Here is an 18460-nt window from a genome sequence, read left to right as displayed (position 1 = left end):
CTAGCTACTTAATCTGTGAAGTACAGCTCAGGGAAAAAAATGCTGTCATAAAACCTGTTGGTATAAAGATAAGCAGTTTATTTAATATCTAATTAAATGTGGTCACCAGAGAAATCACAGCTTATGAAACTTTATCAGAAAAAGATTAATCCATTTCAGGCTTAACCCAAATGTCATAAGAGAACTCATGAATTTAGATAGGAATCCACTTATTATCCAAAGACATTTTCATATTGAGTAAGAAGAGCCTATATTACTGGTTATATTTATACTTCAGTCAAATTCATATATGTTGTAGCTATCATTGATTTCAGGGACAATTATCAAACTAGAATAATATAATAGGGAGCCCTTTCCTCTTTGTCAAAAATTTTTATAATGTTCTAAAAACACTTTATGAGTTTATAGACCCCATTCATTCAGAAATTCAAAAAATTATATGACTTGGGTCATTGTAATTAAAAAACAACTATCTAACAAAAAACTACTGAACACCTATTATATGTTGGACTCAGGCACTGGGGAAATGAGAATGGAGAAAAGGATTCTTTCTTTTGAAGGGCTCCCCAAAAATCATGAGACAAACCCTTAAATAACCACTGATATAAAGTAACTACTATAGGGCTGAGGTTGCTTGTTTTCCCCCAATATCTATTCATCCCTTTGTCCATAATAAAAAATATCTGGACATGTGGTGACCCAGCGTAAAGGATGAACACATTTCTTATCCTTCTTTGAAGCTAAGAAAGACAGGTGACTAATTGAGGCCAATGGGACACGACAGAGAGAGTAGTCTGTGCTTTGTGATCCTTCCAGGTTAAAGCTTTAAATGACTGGATATTCCCTCCCCATTCCCCTTCCTGTTCCCTCAGAAGGAACCTGAGCCATCTTGGATCAGGTGGACAAATGTAGCCCTCTTCTAGGTTATAAAGCTACAGAATAAAAGGAGCCTGCATCCATAAAAGGATGTCACAGAACAGAACTAGCATTCCACCTCAAATTTATAATGAAAGAAAAATAAGCTTTTATTTTGTATTTAAGCTGCTGTTTTTGGAATCTATCACATGAAGCGGCACCATGTTCTAATTAAGATCTAATAGATATGCTTCTTCTGAGAGTTTGGTACTAGAAAATGTCCATTAAAAGGAAGAACCAATATGTGGTATTAAAAGCAAAGGACAGCTTGATTTCTAACTTTTTCATGAAAAATAAAACCCTGAATTATAACAATAAACAAATTGTACATGAACAAAATACAAGTGAGAATTAAAATTGTGTAAATTCTTAGAGGAGAATGATTTAAGAAATTGGGGGGGGGTATAATTTTTTGTTAACAAAATTGTATAGTCATGTGATGGAGTTAATGAAAAAAAAACTGACATAGTAAGAAACAGAATAGGTACCAAAAACTGATCACTGACATGTAGGAAAGGCTTAGGAAAACAGTAGTGATTACAGGTGAAATAATAAAGATCAAAGCAATTAGAAAGGAACTAACAGATAAGAAAGATAAAGATAATTCAACACAAGAGTAATTAATTCCTTTAAGAGGCAAATCAAAAACAGTGTGTGCAAACATGTGTGTAAACACTTAATACAGGAAAATTCCCTGACCTGGAAGAATGAACTATTCTGGCAAGATTGAAAGAGCAATCCATGTTTTGGGAAATGCTAAGACATATTTTGATTAGGCTGCAGAAGTTTAAAGAAATAATTCTTTAGGTATTCAAGCAGAAAGAACCAACCATTTTCAAGAAGTAACAGGATAGCCATATTTGAAGAATATATATATATACCAATGCTCAAGAGAGTCTCCAAACTGGCAAAACCAAAGAAATATAAACAGAGATAGAGGTGAAGAAAGAGAATGTTATCTGGAATGAAATTCATCTTATGTTTGCGGGACCCTTTTTTCTGGATGGTGGGATTTGAGTTGATTTTTAAATTTCATTTTCTTCATTATTTAGATAATTTGAATGAGCATGTAATGTGTTAACAAAAACAATGAGTAAGTAAGCAGAAAAATATCAAGAATAAGATGGAAAGCAAATATACCAATATATTAACAGTGATCAATTCTGGGTGGTGGCTTTCTAATTTACAAATATATTATCATTTTCTGTAAGATGAACTGGACTTGAAGGAGGAATTTGGCAGGCAAACTAGGGAAAAACAATACTACAGGCATACAAGCAAAGCCAGACTATTATGAAAGAAAATGGCATGCTTAGGAAACAGCAAGAGGTCTGGTAAGTAGACAGGGATGAAGCCTGGGTAAGATTATATGCTATTATAATATTCATTTATATGAATATATTCATTTCCAGTCTTTATTTTTGTCCTTCATCTAACTAACATCATTCAAACCAGTTACAGTATGTTTGTCTCTATTTATCAGGTACAAAATCTCCAAGTTCAGACTTCAGGGACAAAATAATTAAGTACTAGATCTAACAGAATCCTATTCTAGGTGATAGTGCAAAGACAGATGAGAAGCAGAGCCTGTCCTCAAAGTGCTTACAATATATTTGTGAGACAAGACAGACAAACAAAACAATAAATAATAATAAATGGTAATATAACACATAGTGACCTTATTGGAATTTAGAAGAAAGGAAGCTCTTTGGTGATTGGAGCAGACTATGGAAGTGCACAACTTAGGCCAGGTTCTGGAAGAAAGGATCGAACATTTTGATTTAAGATTTCCATCTCACAAGAAATTACATTATTTTATTCCTACCTACAGCTACATCACAATTCCATAAAGATGGAGTGTTTACCACTTGTTTCATACTGAATTATAAAGAAAAGATGGACTGAACAATCACTTATGCTAGAACATGGCTGTGGGGAAATATAAACAAGTAAGTAAAGTCTTACCTTGTATCAAAATAAATTCCAGATGCATAACTTTTCATCTAGTTCCTTTATGGTTTTACATGTTAGACTTAACTCTTTAATGTATCTATGGAAATAGCCTTTTTAACATAATTACAAAGGACGAGATCAAAAGGAAACAAGATACAAAACTTAATTTCTACATTATAAACAAAGGTTAATCAAGAAAGGGGAGAATTGCTTCCAATATATTTAGAAAAGGTTCATCTTCTTAATTTTTAAAGAAACTCCTAACTCAGAAAAAATACAAACACTTCAATGGAAAAATGGGTAAAGAATGTGAAAAGAAAATTATAAAAGATTATATATGATAACCTTTCTTCATTTTAGAATTGTAAATTAGATGTCCAAGAGTTTTTCCTTGACAATATGATATCTATACAAATTTACTTATAAGGCTATTTATTGCAGAATAATTTACAATAATGAAAAAAAAACCAAAAACAGCCTAAATGCCCAACAAAAGGATTGTGTAAATAAATTATGGAATCTCCATAGGATAAAACCACTGAAGTTCCCAACTAAATGAGATGCAAAGACCATACACTGAACGTTGCCAAAGACTGTTCAATGACATGGCAAAGTGGTTTTGGTATGTAAGGAAAATAGTTGGGAAAATAACCATATATGATAGCTTCACCCCAGTTCAATAAAGAAGGTCTAAGTATAGAAAAAGACCAGAAGGATCTATACCAAAATGTTAACTGTAACTACTTCCAGATTGCAGGATTACATGTGATTTTTTTTCTCTTTTATGTTCTTAATGTTATCCAAATTTTTTATAATGAAGACATATTACTCTCAAAATCTTTGCTGCCCTTTACAGCAAAATTTCTGGAAAGAGCTGTCTATATGTCATGTGTCTAATTCCTTCTCATAATTTTCTCTTAAACTCAGACTTTGGCCTCCAAAATGCTCATTGAGGTAACCAGTGACTTCCATGTTACTAAATCCAACACCAAGAATTGAAACTGATTAATTTCCTTCCCTTGTTGATACCATTTTCCTCCTGTCTTCTAGATACTGCACTGTTTTCTTCCTGCCTACTGATCCCTTCCTTTCTGTCTCCTTTGCTAGCACCTTCTCTTCTCACTAACCCCTTGATGTAGGAGTACATGAGGGCTCAGCCCTCTTCTTTAGCCACACTAACCTGAGTGACCTCATCCAGCCTCAAGGCATTATCACATGTATGCCAATGACTTCGAAATCTGTATCTTCAGTCCAGATACATATTCCTTCTCTACCAAATTCCAGACCTGTGGCTCCAATGTATGTGTCTACTCATATCTACCTGGATGTCTAACAGATACTTGTCAAACTCCAATAAGCTCACATGAATTCCTGCTCTTCTCAAAAACCTGCTTCTATAGCTTTTCCCATCTCAGTTAAAGTAACTTCTTTCTTCCAGTTGCCCAAGTCAAAAATCTGTCCCCAATTCCTCTCCATCTGTCATCCGGTGAGTCAATTCTTGCCTGACTCTCCTCCAAATTATATCCAGAATCCAACCTTCTCATCATCTTTGCTACAACCTAGGTCCTATAACTACTATCATCTCCCCCCTTTCTCTGCCCCAGATTAAAGAAATCATCTGCCAAGTGATCTCCTGCTTCCACCTCTACCCATTATAGTTTATTCTCAACATTACAGCCACACTGATCCTTGTAATACTTAAGATAGATCATGACACTTTGTGCTCAGAACCCCTGAAGGGCTCCCAATTCTCACTCACAGTAATACCATGGTCCTTCCTGTGGCCTAAAGCCCTTATATAATGTGGTTTCCTCTCCCATTCCCTTCCTCCTTGTATATTCCACTCCAGCACACTGTCCTCTTGGTATTATAGGGCAAGGAGGTGTGTTCCGTTTCCACTTGCACCTTTGCCCTAGCTACCCACTCTACTCCAGCTAACTTCTTCTTTCTCCAGGTACCTCCTGCTAACGTTGCCTCACCCTCTTCTGGTTCATGTTTCAATTTCTTAATGTGGATTACTTTATCTACTCTTTTTAATACTGCAACCTGCTCCCTATCCTCCAAACCTATCTATCTGTACCCCTCTACAGGTGCAAACCCAGCCCCGTTTACTATGCTGTGCTTGCTCCCTTTTCTGAAATACTAACCACAAATTATAAAAGGGTAAGAAACAGTAATACTAACCACAAACTATCAAAATGGTAAAGGAATAATCAAGATAGGTTATGCTGAAGCAAGGAAGGTTCCTCTGAAAACTCGTGTTTCAATTACTTTGATGCCATCTGGAAAAGGGTGGCGTGACCCTGAGGGAGGGACTGTCCAGAGGACCTAACCTACAGGAATTAATAATAAAACACAAACATAGGTGAAATATCCAGCAATCTGAAGTCCCAGTGGGCACACCTAATGCTAAGAAGTATAAGCTATTGGAAGGTTGACTTATACATCAACCCAAGGAAGGGTGAGAGCTGTCCAAAGATGGGAAGCCTATCCCAGGAGGTGCTAATTTCCCTCTTAGCTGTGGGGGTTGAGCACAAACAGGATGAGCCTCAGTAAGGACGTCACAGAGAGTAGTCAAACATCCCACAGGAGGTTTGGAGTAGACCTTCCCTCGCCCATGCTCTCTCTGTGAGATTTTCAAGACATCCAAGAACAAGGGGGGGAAGGGAGTGGCTGATCTATATTTGTTTCCAGGGCTTATATAGATCAGTAACTGAATGCACACATTTTCCTATTTTCTACTGTTTAGCCTTCTGTCACACAGATAAAGAGTCAACCATTTACTGTGTATTATAGGCATGCCACTAGCTATGTGGACCCAAATGCTATGTAACCAGCAATATTTCTGAAGGATATGTCTCCAAGACAACAAATAAACAGAGCTCTGGATAAATGTGTGGACTATGTTTACATAAATTATGAAATAACGCATTACCATGAATAAGTCAAACATGAATCATGACAGAAACAAGATCCATGAAGCACAAAATGACATATAGAGAAAAAGGGCCAAAGGGACATTCTGGAAATCAGTACCTCTAAGAACCCCATGTATTCCAAGTTATTTCAAATCCATTAAAACTTAATTCACATAGCAGAAAGTTTGAAAATGTGGTCTCTTCCCCACTGTCCCTTGGCCCCCTCACCACCCTCCTCATTCCTAAGTCCTCATGCTACAGCTGGCATCATGTGGCCAGAGAAACAAGCATCTGCCTGCAGCACATACACAGAACACCGCACACACTGCCCCGAGGCCAGAGTTTCTGCTCAGGAAAACCAAACAAAGGAGAACAAGGAAAAAGAGGCAGAGCACATAACATCCCTGGCAGAGACACCGCCTGCTTTGGCTTTTGTTTCTGAGGCCAGCATATAGCTCTATGGTTTATTTTACATGGGCTGTGTTTACATATATCAGTAAATATGGTTCCCATTTCTCTTTGTAACGGCAGCTATAAATTATATGTTGGAAGTGTTTGGCTTTTCTCCTCCCATAAAAGGTTTTGCAGGAATTACTGAGGCCCCAAGGAGAGGAGGTCAGTGTTTGGAGGGGAGTGACTTCCTTCACCCATATCCTTAAATTAATTAACTAATTCAATAAATACCTATTGAGCACAAACAATGTGCCAGGCACAGTTAGGGAAACTTCAGTAAACAGACTCCAGTAAAAACAAAACAAAATCCTTGCTTTTATCACATGGATATTCTAGTAAAATTCACCACCTCACCTCAATTTCCAGATTCTGAGCTCTCAAAACATCTAGGGCTGAGCATATTAGAAGGTAAATGTGAAGTAAACATACCTACTATAAATAATAATAATTATAATCATTATTGAGTTATTGTTACTGTGGATTTTTAAGAGCTTACTATGTGCCAGCCACACTATTCTAAACACTGAACAAGTATTAACTTATTAAATAGTCATAAAAACGCTATAAAATGCTATCAGGTACTGTTTATCGAATTGTGTCCTTCACAATTATAAATTTTAGATAGAAATAGGGCCTGTACAGAAGTAATCAAGTTAACAATGAGGTCATTATGGTGGACCCTAATCCAGTGTGACTGATGTCCTTACAAAAAGGGGAAATTTAGAAGGACACACACATAGAGAGAAAACAACATAAAGACACAGGGAGAAGACAGCCATCTTCAAGCCAGTAAAGCTAGGCTACAACAGATTCTCCCTCACAGCCCTCAGAAGAAATCAACTCTGCCAACACCTTGATTTCAGGGTTCTGGCCTCCAGTCCTGTGAGGCAATTAATTTGTTGTTCTAAACCAACCAATTTGTGGTACTTTGTTAAGGCATTCCTGGCTTACTAGTCATGATTCCGTGTCACAGATAGAGCCACTGAGACACAAGGTCATCTGGCTAGCCAATGGACTGACAGTCAAACTCAGAAGATCTAGCTCCAGAAACCACACTCCTCATTCTGTTCTAAAATCAAGCCAATTACTGCAGACACAGGTCCCAGTCAGTATCACTTCTCAACACCTCTGTTGATCCTAAAGCCTGACCTTTGGCCAAAATGGAAAACTGCGACGTCCAGGGGCGGCTGGCACGCTGCTTGTCACACTTGCAGCCACAGGACAGAGTGTGTGACTGGCAGCAGGGAAACTGCACTCTCATCTACCATAAAAGTATTGGTAATGCTGGTTAATCATGTGGGTAAGTGATTCTCCTCCTCGGCCCAATTAAACTTGCTATTTAATACTGTGTGGCTTCAAAGAGATCTATTTCAGTGAGTCATTCTAAATACTACCTGGAAATTTTAACACTTTTCCTCAGCCCATATCTTGTTGATTTTATATTTCATTTAACTGGAAATAAAGCTCAAGTGTGATATGTTCCACTACAGGTAATAATAGCTCAGGAAAGCCAAATACACAGGAAGAGAGAGAAAATTCGATCCCAGACTTGGCAATAAAATCTCAGGAGGGGGCTAAGCATTAAATAAGAGAGAATCATGTCACTCAGGCTTTGCGCTATTAATCCAGGATAATCTCAGTCTTCAAGATTTCCATTATTTCTAACAAATAAACACCAAAAAACTTCTGGAACTTCATTCTTCTTTTCCCTTCTCCCCATCTCTCTGCCTCTCTCGCTTTAGCTCACACACACACACACACACACACACACACACACACACACACACACACCAACTTCCTAATACTATCATTTCTCTATCTTGTTTGCTTTTGTCATTTCAGAGGTATTTCTAGGAAGAGTAATATAGCCAATATTTACTGAATGCTTACTATATTGTCACTGTGCTAAGTACATGACATTCTTCAACTCATCGATTGACTCCTCTTTCCAGCAACTCTGACACATAGATATTATCATTTTCTCCACACATAAGAAAACTGAGGCCCAGAGAAGTTAAATCACTTGCCCTGGGCCACATGTCTAATAAGTGGGAGAGCCAGGATTTGAACCTACACCTTGCAGAGCCATCAGGATTCCACCATGTATCCTACGTATCTGAAAGCTTGCCCAGGATTTCCAACCAAGAACAAACGAACTACAAAAGAGGAGGCTTTTGTCATTGGACTGTTAAGTGATATTTTTTCCAGGGTAGGAGAGGTTCTTGGATTATATACCATCTTTTCAAGTGGCTCCAAACACAGAGGCCTCAGGCTCTTGATTAGCCCCAGGTTTGGAGTCAACACACATAAGGTTGCAGTTTAAGAGAAAACAGCCCCGTAATCTGTCCAGATGCTTTCCGGGAGAGGAAACTTTATGAGAACTGAGAAAATATACAGGGAAAGTAGAGGGGACTTGCTAATAGCTTCCCTCCGGGTCTCACCCTCAATGCCTCCATCATTGGGAGTAGTTTACTACCTTATGGCTAGAAAATGTGGTTTTATAATATGAACCCAGAGAGGAAAGGGGGTGGAAAAGGACACCAGCACCTTCACACAAGACACATTTTAATATGCTTTCTTCAAAGTTTTCAATAAAGAGTTATAGAAGCTGAAGTTATTTTTAAGTGGCTAAGTGCTTTACCTTTCAGGGCCTCGCTGGCTGAACATAAAAGTACCAAAAAATATGGAAACATTTCCACTTGCCAGCCTTCATTTTGACCTTCAGAATGACCCATCTATAAGATGGAAAACAAGTCCTTTCATATCTGAGATCAAAGTTGTGGGTCTTCCCTCTTTTAAGTCTACAGGGTACAAGTTGTGTACGTCCTCACTCCGGGAACAGATAGCACGGATTACATGGGGAGGAGGAAGCGCAGAGGAGAACCATCTGTGCTGGTACTAAGCCCACCCCCCCGCTCCCCCTGCCGCTGTCCCACTGCCCCACAAGATGTGGCCTCTTGAAGGAGGATGGAAGTGATGACGATGCGGAGGATGAAACTACAACAGTCAGGGAAACCGAGTCTCCAATCTGGACATACACCCTCATTTCATCAATGAACCAGCCATCAGATAGCATGCTTCCATTTGAAAACATTATACATCTCAAATGTAATTAAGAAATTTAGACTGGCATGAATATGTAATGTACACATTGCTCTGCAGATGCCTTTTCCGTCCGACAGGCTGGTGCCGACTTTAATTTGGAAGAAATCCATTTTCATACAAAGGTAACCAAGAGTGACAGGAAATAGGAAGCCTACATCATTTATCTTCTGTGAACTTAGGGAAAAAAAATCAGTTAATTGCTTTTCTAGGAAGCTATTTTGTGGAATCACAGTGCTTTATCTTTCTGTTCTTATTCATGGTATAAATGGTGATTTTAAAATGCCCACTGTGAAAATGCTGATTAATCAATACATCTTCAACTATTTACTTATTTTAACAAAATTCTGACCAGCCAAAAATGGTGTCTCTGTTCTTGTGGATGAATTATCAACCACTAGGAAAAGTCCTAATATACACACAGTCTATTAATTGATATTCAAATTGAGGTATCTCTTTCCTCATCATTGGTTAAACTAAGAGCAGCAGGTCCTGCGTTCTCTCCTTCTTTCCCTGGCTTTTCAGATGTGTTCTATTCTCAGCCATCAGAGCCCTCTGTGAGAGTGGTCTTAAGTCACTGCTACTTATTAAATTAATAACAAACAGAAACTAAAATGTGTATGTTTTGGAATACCAGTGAAGCTGTAACTTGCCGAACAAACTGATTTCATAGCCCATGAGGCCCATATTCCTGTGCTTTGTCTCAGTGGCACTGCATATTAGGCTTTTTTATAGGATTGTCCCATTTCTGTCTTCCTGTATCACCTAGCATATACATATGTATTTTTAAATTCTACCAAGTTTGAGGCCAATATAAAGTACTCTTTTCAAATCTAAAATTATCATTTTAATAATAATTTTGTATTATTCCATGAGTGAAGGATAGATACAGCATGAAGCTAATGACGCATGAGCTTCAGGGCCTCTTAAGTGAACATTCCTCCAAGGCCCCAGGAGGGGCTCTAGCAATGAGTTAAAGCATGTTTTTGTAAAAATTTCAAGCATAAGATAATTTTTCTACTCCTTTTTTCCTAACGAAAACTCCCAAGACAGTATTTATTTTAGGTCCCACAAAACCTATATCTACTCCTAGGTTAACAGTCCCCAGTGTCTGGATCTTGAATTACATGTAAAGGGCAAAACATCAATTTTGTGTGTGTATGTGAAACAAAAAATTTTCTTCAACTGCAAATAAGATTTAGTGTGCCCTACCCAAGAATGTTCTAGAACACATGCTGCAGTCATTTCTTATGTCCCTCACCTAACGCTAGTCACCCTTCCAAGTGGCACTCCAGGGAAGGCTCACTTAATGAGGGATGGCATCAAGAATCAAAAATTCAGCTATAACAACAAAAATATGTTTTTCATTAAACACAAAACTGTGCTGGGGAAAACCAGCCAGGAGACAGGTGTATCAGTTAAGGAACTCCCTTGAGGTCTTTAACTTCCACATCAAATTGCACTGAATTTTTCCACACTAATTACCTATTATTGAAGACTAAAGAATTATAACAAATAATTCTCCATGGCAGCAGATAGAGTGCAGATGTTGTAAGAAAAAGAATGAAAAATTTCATGAAGTGTAAAATCAGGCAAAAGAGATTCACAAATTCTCAATTTTTTAAAATAACATTGAATAGTTTTCTACCACAAGGATTATGAAGGTGAGGAAATTTTCTAGGACTAGAAGGCCAATTTTAAATTTAGTTTGGACTATACGTGAGAGAAATTGCAAATTAAAAGCTAAGTGCTGGAGTCTAATTTATTCAATTCATGTAAATTTCTTGCACATAGAGATCACATCTTAGATTTTTTTTTTCAATTTCTCACATCACATTACACCTAGTCATTGATTTGATTTCTTATGAGGACTGTACCTACACAATGCCATACAGCTATATTTGCATCTCCCTTGTCTTTACGTCATTTTTACCTAACACTTCCTTTCAGCCCCCAAAACCTTCACACAGGCATAAGTCTTATTCTACACCTAATGCCCTGGGAAAGTATAGTCAAATCAGGAAAGTTCCTTTCAGGTCACTGCCTCTGTAAATTTCCCTAAGATAATGCATTCCTTACCTCATTGAAAATTAATGTCAGTACTATCAAGAGAACAGTTTTATATAGGTACTATCTGCGTAAAAAAAAAATAGGCATTAATATTTCTTATTTGCCACATTTGTTTTATTCTCTCCAGAAAATAAAGGCAAATATCCCCATAAAAGTACAAACTGATTAGCTGATAAAATTCTTCAGTTTCTGTGCTATGATTATGGATTTTATAGAGATGTCCTATAAATAATGATATACCTGCAAAAGGGTATATATAAAAGGGTCTCTCGGAGTACTGTTAAAACAAACAAACATACAAACAAAAAAACTCTTTGAGTCTGAAAGATGGAAAATGTAACTTATAGATACTATTCTGCTGCTAACTGGGAAAGATTCATTTTCTTATTATAATAGACTGATTAAACACACAAGTGTTGCAAAATTCAAATTATCATATTTTCCATAATATGCAAAGTTTTTTGCTAAAATAAGGACTGTACATCTCTCATACCAAAAACAAAAAAACCAAATCCACCAATTAAAACTTTGTTTTACAAATGACACTTCTTACCTTTTCCTAACCAGGCTTGATTGGCCTCTTTAGAGTATTCAGTATAGAATGTTAGGAAGGAAGCAAGCTGACTGGCTCGATGTCTTTACATGGGGGAAATGAAACACTTCCTTTTTAAAAGCTCTAATTTCTCCTGGTATGACTTTCTATCCTAGGCATTTCCCTCTTTCTGTGATTACTGAACCGTAGTACAATGTGTCATTCCCAATCTGGGGTCTTGGAAAGGCGTCCTGAAAGTGTCCATGTTATTAATGACATACCCAAAGCCTAATGAAAACTGTATAGTTATCTTCAGAGGATTATACTGGCTATCAAAAACTGGCTTTTAACCAGGGCTTTATCAACTCATTGAGTTACAAAGTAAATAAATAAATTACTACCTAATAAATTTGAAGTTTCTTTGGCACATAAAAATCATTTTAACAGGGAATCAATTGGGATTACAATTATAAAGGATTCCTGGTTGTTGCAGCCACCTCTGTTCAAGGATAAGCCATGTTTAATTTGCCAGGTCATTTGATGACAACAAAAATCAAAGGGCTTGATAAATTCATTTTGTAAAGTGATATTAATGTGTGTTTCCTACAAACTTTTAAAAACATAAATGCTTGCAGAAATTATGTGTTGCTTCTATTAATTCCTAAGAATACTTTATGGGATCCATCATAAATGAATAATTAAAAGGAGTTACTAGTATACATGCCACTTAATTTCTTCTTTAGAACCTGTATAAACACCTTAGAGTAAAAAAATATATATCTTCTCCTTCAAGGGTAATATGTTGATCTCCCAACTGATGCATGGTGCTTTCTGAAGTGATAGCTCAGCTCAGAAATGATTAACTTCAGCCTTGTCAGACTCCCAACAAGAAACATCAAATCATTCGTGTTTCATTTGGTTATTAAATCAAATTAAAATATACAGAATATCCTGCAGTGTTACTCCATCTTTAAAAATGACTGTGTCAAAAAGAAAAAAAAAATGGACAGTTCTTAAATCCAATGCTCCAGAATTCACATTTTATGTTTGTTAATATACCACATCACAGCAAAACAAAACAAAAAAAAATGTGCAGGCATACTTTTTCATGTGCTCTTGACAACTGTCATCAATTTGTAATATAGTCTGAAATGTGGTTCTTTAAAACAAAACTTCATTTTCCATCCAGATTTACTGTTCAAGTGAGTAATCATGGCTTCTTTGCTACCCCTGTGATTATGTGATTTGCCTTTTTGAATTCTAATACTCTATACATCCAATATACATATTTTATAATGCAATAAATAAATACTTTAGATTAAATTCAAGATGCAAACCAGAAGAATCTGAACTAAAAGATTTCATTCTCTTCATATAACCTAAGATCATTTTTATAGGACAAGGAGAGTTCTTACTTGATGCAAATCAATTAACCTGGATTTTAAATATTATAATATGGACAAGACTTTGATACATTTGAATATGCACCATACTTAATATTAAGTCTTTTTTTTAAGTAGGCTCCATGTCCAACACGGGGCTCGAAGTCACAACCCTGAGATGAAGACCTGATATCAAGAGTCAGATACTCCACCAACCGAGCCACCCAGATGCCCCTCAATATTGAGTCATTTAATAGTTACTTTAAAAATCATTATGAGGTTTACTTTGTGAAATCTGTGCTCGAACATTCCAAAACTGACAAAAGCATCAAACTTCTGAACTCTTTTACATAAAAATTAACCTCTTTATATATAGCCTTTATGATACTTTTATTTCTAATATATAGTATCTGTGTCAACACTGACTCATTAACAATACAAAAAAAATCCCTTGAACTATATTAAAGGAGACATTCCTTTCCTGAATGAATGTAGACACATAACTGCATGTGTTGGAACTTAAAAATAATTTGGTGATAATCAATTTGAGAAAGTTGATAGGAAACCATTATTTATGTGTACATCCTCCTTTAGTGATTGCTACAAATCCTACCATATGGAGTTGTTCACACACTGAAATAAAGAAACATGGGAGTTTAATTTGTAATCGTCCAGTGGTCACTTAGAACTGCTCAGATGTATGTAGGTGGTATTGAGAAAACTTACCTCTCCTTGCTTGGGGATGCTGAACTTGGACAGCTTGGCCTTGGCTCTGGTGGACTCTGGCTTGGTGGCCGGGACTCCCCTGTATGACGTACAGTGCACACTGGTTTCTGTGGATGACTTAAGTTTTGGAGACTCATCAGGAGCCTGATCTTGGCCGTCCATCGGCCGCACATATGCAGTTGGTTTCTGCTGAACCAGGCTGGGTTTTGAAGCCAGGGATGGAGGAAAGTTCTGAACACAGTGTCCGCTGCTGCTGTGCTTGGCTGCCATAGCAGGTGGCCTTTCCTGGGTCTGAAGACCCACCTCTACATTGCACACTTGCTTGGCTCGTGGCTGCTGTCTGCCAACACCATCTCCAAGCAAGGTCCTGAGAGAGCCTTGTGCTGAGTTGGAAGAAGAAGAAGAAGAGGAAGATGAGGATGAGGGGCTCGACACAGAGTGGTTAGGTTTTTTATTATGGTTCTTTGGGTTAGCAGATCTGTTCAAATCAAGCAACCTGGGTCCGTGCTTACTTGCTCTCTGTTGGCCATCTGATGGTGGGTGCCCAGCCTTCTGCCAGCCCATGGTGCCCCTCTTACTCTGCTGCACGGGGACAGCTGCTGGTGTGGAAGATGCAGTGCTACAGACAGATGAGGGCTGGGTCTGGGCTCTTGAATCTGCAACAAAATGTTCATCGATCTTGTTCACAGGAGCCTGAGGAACCCCAGGTTTGGGAACGCCAACGAGATGACTCTGATTAGATCTATCAGTTAAAAAGTCTTTCATTTCATCGTAATTGCCTAAAGTATTCTGGATCCGGTTGGAGAGCTCATCTCCCTTGTTCGTCTGGAGAAAGAGAAACACACGTACCCTCTTGTTAGAGACAACAGAAACACGGGAAACAACGGAGAGGTGCCATTATTGATCACAGTAGGCTTGTCACATTCAGAATAAGAGTTGGGGGATGACATCAAAACTGTCCTTTGCTGGGGCGCCTGGGTGGCTCAGTCGGTTGAGCGTCCGACTTCAGCTCAGGTCATGATCTCACGGTTCGTGAGTTCGAGCCCTGTGTTGGGCTCTGTGCTGACAGCTCAGAGCCTGGAGCCTGCTTCAGATTCTGTGTCCCCCTCTCTCTCCGCCCCACCCCTGCTTGTGCTCTGTCTCGGTCTTTCAAAAATGAATAAACATAAAAAAAAAAAAAAAAAAAAACCTGTCCTTTGCTGAAGAAGTCCATCCACACTCTGTATCATGCCAGAACCAGGAAGCTGTTAAGAGCCTTAGACTACATCAAAAAGGAATCTCTCCTTGGTGGTGTTCTACAGCTAAGGAAATCAGAAAATTTACCACTGTAGCTGCACACAACAGTCTCAATTAAGACTTTCCAGGATTAGGTTTTCTTTTCTTTTTTATAGTCCCTTTGGAAGCTTTTCTTGAAAATTCAAATTTGGCTCAAATTGTTCTGCTGCCAATTTCTAAATATATAATTATTCTTGTCAGAATCCCAGAGGGACAGGCAAAAGAAGTCAGAGTAAAGCTTAAAATGAACATGGGGCTAAATGTGCAAGAAGCCACCAGCCTAAACTATCCATAGTTCTGTGCAGCCTCAGATATTAGTGAAATCTTGGAAGACCCTTCATTTTGGAAGAGAAGCTGTATCTCTGACCTTTGGTATAAATGAGAAGCAATCCAGCAGCTTTTTTCTCATCACCCTATCAGGTACCCTGATTGCAGCATGACCCATGTGTGGCAAATGTTACCAAACCTCTTTATATTTCCTAATAGCTGAGAAAAAAACATAACAAGTGGCATTGACTTTGAAAATCAATGCAGAAATGAAGTCTATACTATTGATAAAAATCACAGCAAGCAGCTCTCACTATTAAGCAAAAGTTATATTTTACTGAGGGAGCAGGCAGTCAAGTCGTGTGAACTAAACACCAAGATCTGTGATCTGAGAAGACCTCATTTTGAGTGGCTGAGCTGTCTTCCTGGGCTGACCAGGCAGAGAGCCAGCTGAAGTTTGGTTGGTCGACTCTTCCAATACAGACTGAAAGTAGAGGTACAAGTGAAGGTGAAGATGAACAACAGAAAACCATCTACCTTGTAGGGTTCACTGAAAAGGGAGTAACTCGAATTAAATGCGCCATCATCCTGCTGAGTTTCCTGATTTCTTCTTTCTCGTTCTTTCCTCCGTAACACATTTCTATCTGGTTCATAGACGCTGCATCAGGAGAAACAAAAGAGAACAACCACATAGGAAAAAGTTAAAGGCTAAAGCCCAAACATTCCCCTGAGTGCAGAAGTCTGGGTCATGGACAAATGGTGATGATAAGAACATGGATCAGATTAAAGCCAGTCTAATCAAGCAGTATGAGCTTGGGTGTCTGATAATTACATTCTTCAGGAGCAAAAGAAAATCCTTAGGACAAGTTCCAACCAGTACTAGACCTCTCTGCCTGATATGTAAAACAGGAAATATCTAAGCAATTTTGACAGGAGAAGACTGAAAGTAATCTTAAGGCAGACAGTAATTACAGTGATGTGTAAATAGAAATTATGAGCATATTTCCTCTTAAGACATAGACTCTGAGTGTTATATGGGAATGCTTCTGTTCTTGTCTTTCTTTCTTTTTCTTTTTCTTTTTTTCTTTTTTTTGCATGGCTGTGTTTCTGTAGTGATTCTTTCATTAACTAGCTCCCTAAAGAGCTGTTAAAACTCCATGCTGCAGTGGTTTTCACAGTTATGAGCCTTCTTCTGATCTCTGCTAATCAGTCAAGTCGTCAAACTACTACTGAATCAATTCTTCCTTCTGATATATTTGACACTATCACTCCTAACTATGAAAAATGTGCCAGGAGGAAGGGGTGCAGGCAACGAAGGGAGAGAACGGAAATTGAATTATGGTGTGTCATCAAGGATCTCAGCCTTTTTGTTAAAGAAAATTAATATCTATTCTCCCAAAATACAATTATGAAGTGACCAGACACCAGATAACTGGGAGGACTAAGGGAGTGTTCCTTCCCCCTCATAAGGAGGAAATAAAGGGGCTAATTCAACTAATAATAAGGAAGTGACCCGTTTACTGAAGGAAGGAAATACACATGTTTTTTTCAGCTTGGTACATAAAGTAAATCTGGCTCAGTGGAGACAACATAACTGACATGTCCCTCAGAATGAGCACTGTCTTCATTTCCTAGCAGAAGCATTTTAAGTGACCTTGTTCTGCTTAGAGCTCCCACTTGATCTAATGCACAGATGCCTGAGCTGGGAGCCGGGACAACCACCTACTGACTGTGGTTCTCCCATAACCAGCGACATGATGATGGAAAAGCCACACAACCTCTCTGCACCCCAGTGTCTTCATTATAAAACAGGGATGTTTCATGGCGTTGTAAGGTTTAAACGTGAAGGTAATCTACAAAATGGCTTTGGAATAGCTTTAGGTGCCCAAACTCCAATGTACTGCTTTTAAATGTTGTTAATAATGAAAGGATCTGTGGGTTCATAGAAATATATGAAAGAGTGAGATCCTGTTTTGTCTAGTTTTGTTTTAGCTGAATTGCCATCTTGAGTATAAGAGAATATTTGTGTCATGTAGCTATAGAGGACACAAATAAAATGATCATAAAATAAATATTGCTTATCCTTCTAGCCCTGCCCGGGTGGATAGAATATACTTTAAATTCGCTAAGGGGCAATGCTAAATATGCTTTCAGCAAGGCTGGGAGAACACCTAAGGAATTTCATTTAAATTTAAGATTAGGAAATGTTAAAATACCCAGAACATATCACCTATTAGCATTTTAATTCATCTTTCGTACATTACCCAAAGTTATTAGATTGGGGAGTCCAACCAGTGACCTTCACATAAACGGAGGCTGCAGCCACAGCCTTACCAAATGAGAGGCTCACAGCTCTGACATTGCGATCACTAAGAACTCTCTGGATGGCTATAGTGATAGTGACTGGCATAAGGGAGGCATAAGATGAAAATGACACTCTTATTCACAGAACCAGGCTTCAAGTTCAAAGAAGAGGCTATGATTGCCTTGCCCTGCTTGTGGACATTTGCAATATGAGACTGCAGCTTTCACACACATTCCATGGATTTCAAATGGAGACTGCTCTGACAACACACGACTCATGCTGTGGATGGGCATGAAGTAGCCTTAACCAAGGGGACAATTCGAGTTTTACTATGAACTTGCTAACTTTAGAACCCAAACCAGCATTTGGCAATCAGAAAAATAAGCTTGCATACCATGCACCGTACTTCTTCCCCTCTCCAGCACACACGGGTATCTGCGAAGCACCAACTATGCAGGACTCCATGCACAGAGACTTCCATAAACATGCTTGCTGCCCTCAGGCAAGGTCAAACCAACCAAACACACAAGACTGGTATGATGCATGAAGTGGCCTTATGTAA

The 18460-nt window shown here is 38.2% G+C and overlaps 1 protein-coding gene across 3 annotated transcripts in view; it reads right to left on the bottom strand.

Annotated features, from left to right (window-relative positions):
* The window catches only part of AFF3 (AF4/FMR2 family member 3), a 566812-nt gene that overhangs the window by 420661 nt on the left and 127691 nt on the right, over positions 1 to 18460 (bottom strand). For all 3 annotated transcript variants that reach the window (XM_042981179.1, XM_042981181.1, XM_042981180.1), the window contains exons 3-5: positions 16131 to 16251; positions 14564 to 14876; positions 14052 to 14434 (exon numbers count right to left, since the gene is read on the bottom strand). In XM_042981179.1, coding sequence (XP_042837113.1) covers positions 14052 to 14434; positions 14564 to 14876; positions 16131 to 16251 — 817 coding nt within the window. The remainder of the gene's footprint in view (positions 1 to 14051; positions 14435 to 14563; positions 14877 to 16130; positions 16252 to 18460) is intronic.

Source organism: Panthera tigris, chromosome A3 (assembly GCF_018350195.1).
Source record: "Panthera tigris isolate Pti1 chromosome A3, P.tigris_Pti1_mat1.1, whole genome shotgun sequence".
Taxonomy (NCBI): Eukaryota; Metazoa; Chordata; class Mammalia; order Carnivora; family Felidae; genus Panthera; species Panthera tigris.
Note: the sequence above shows the minus strand (reverse complement) of the source record. Positions and strands in the feature narration are given on the sequence as shown.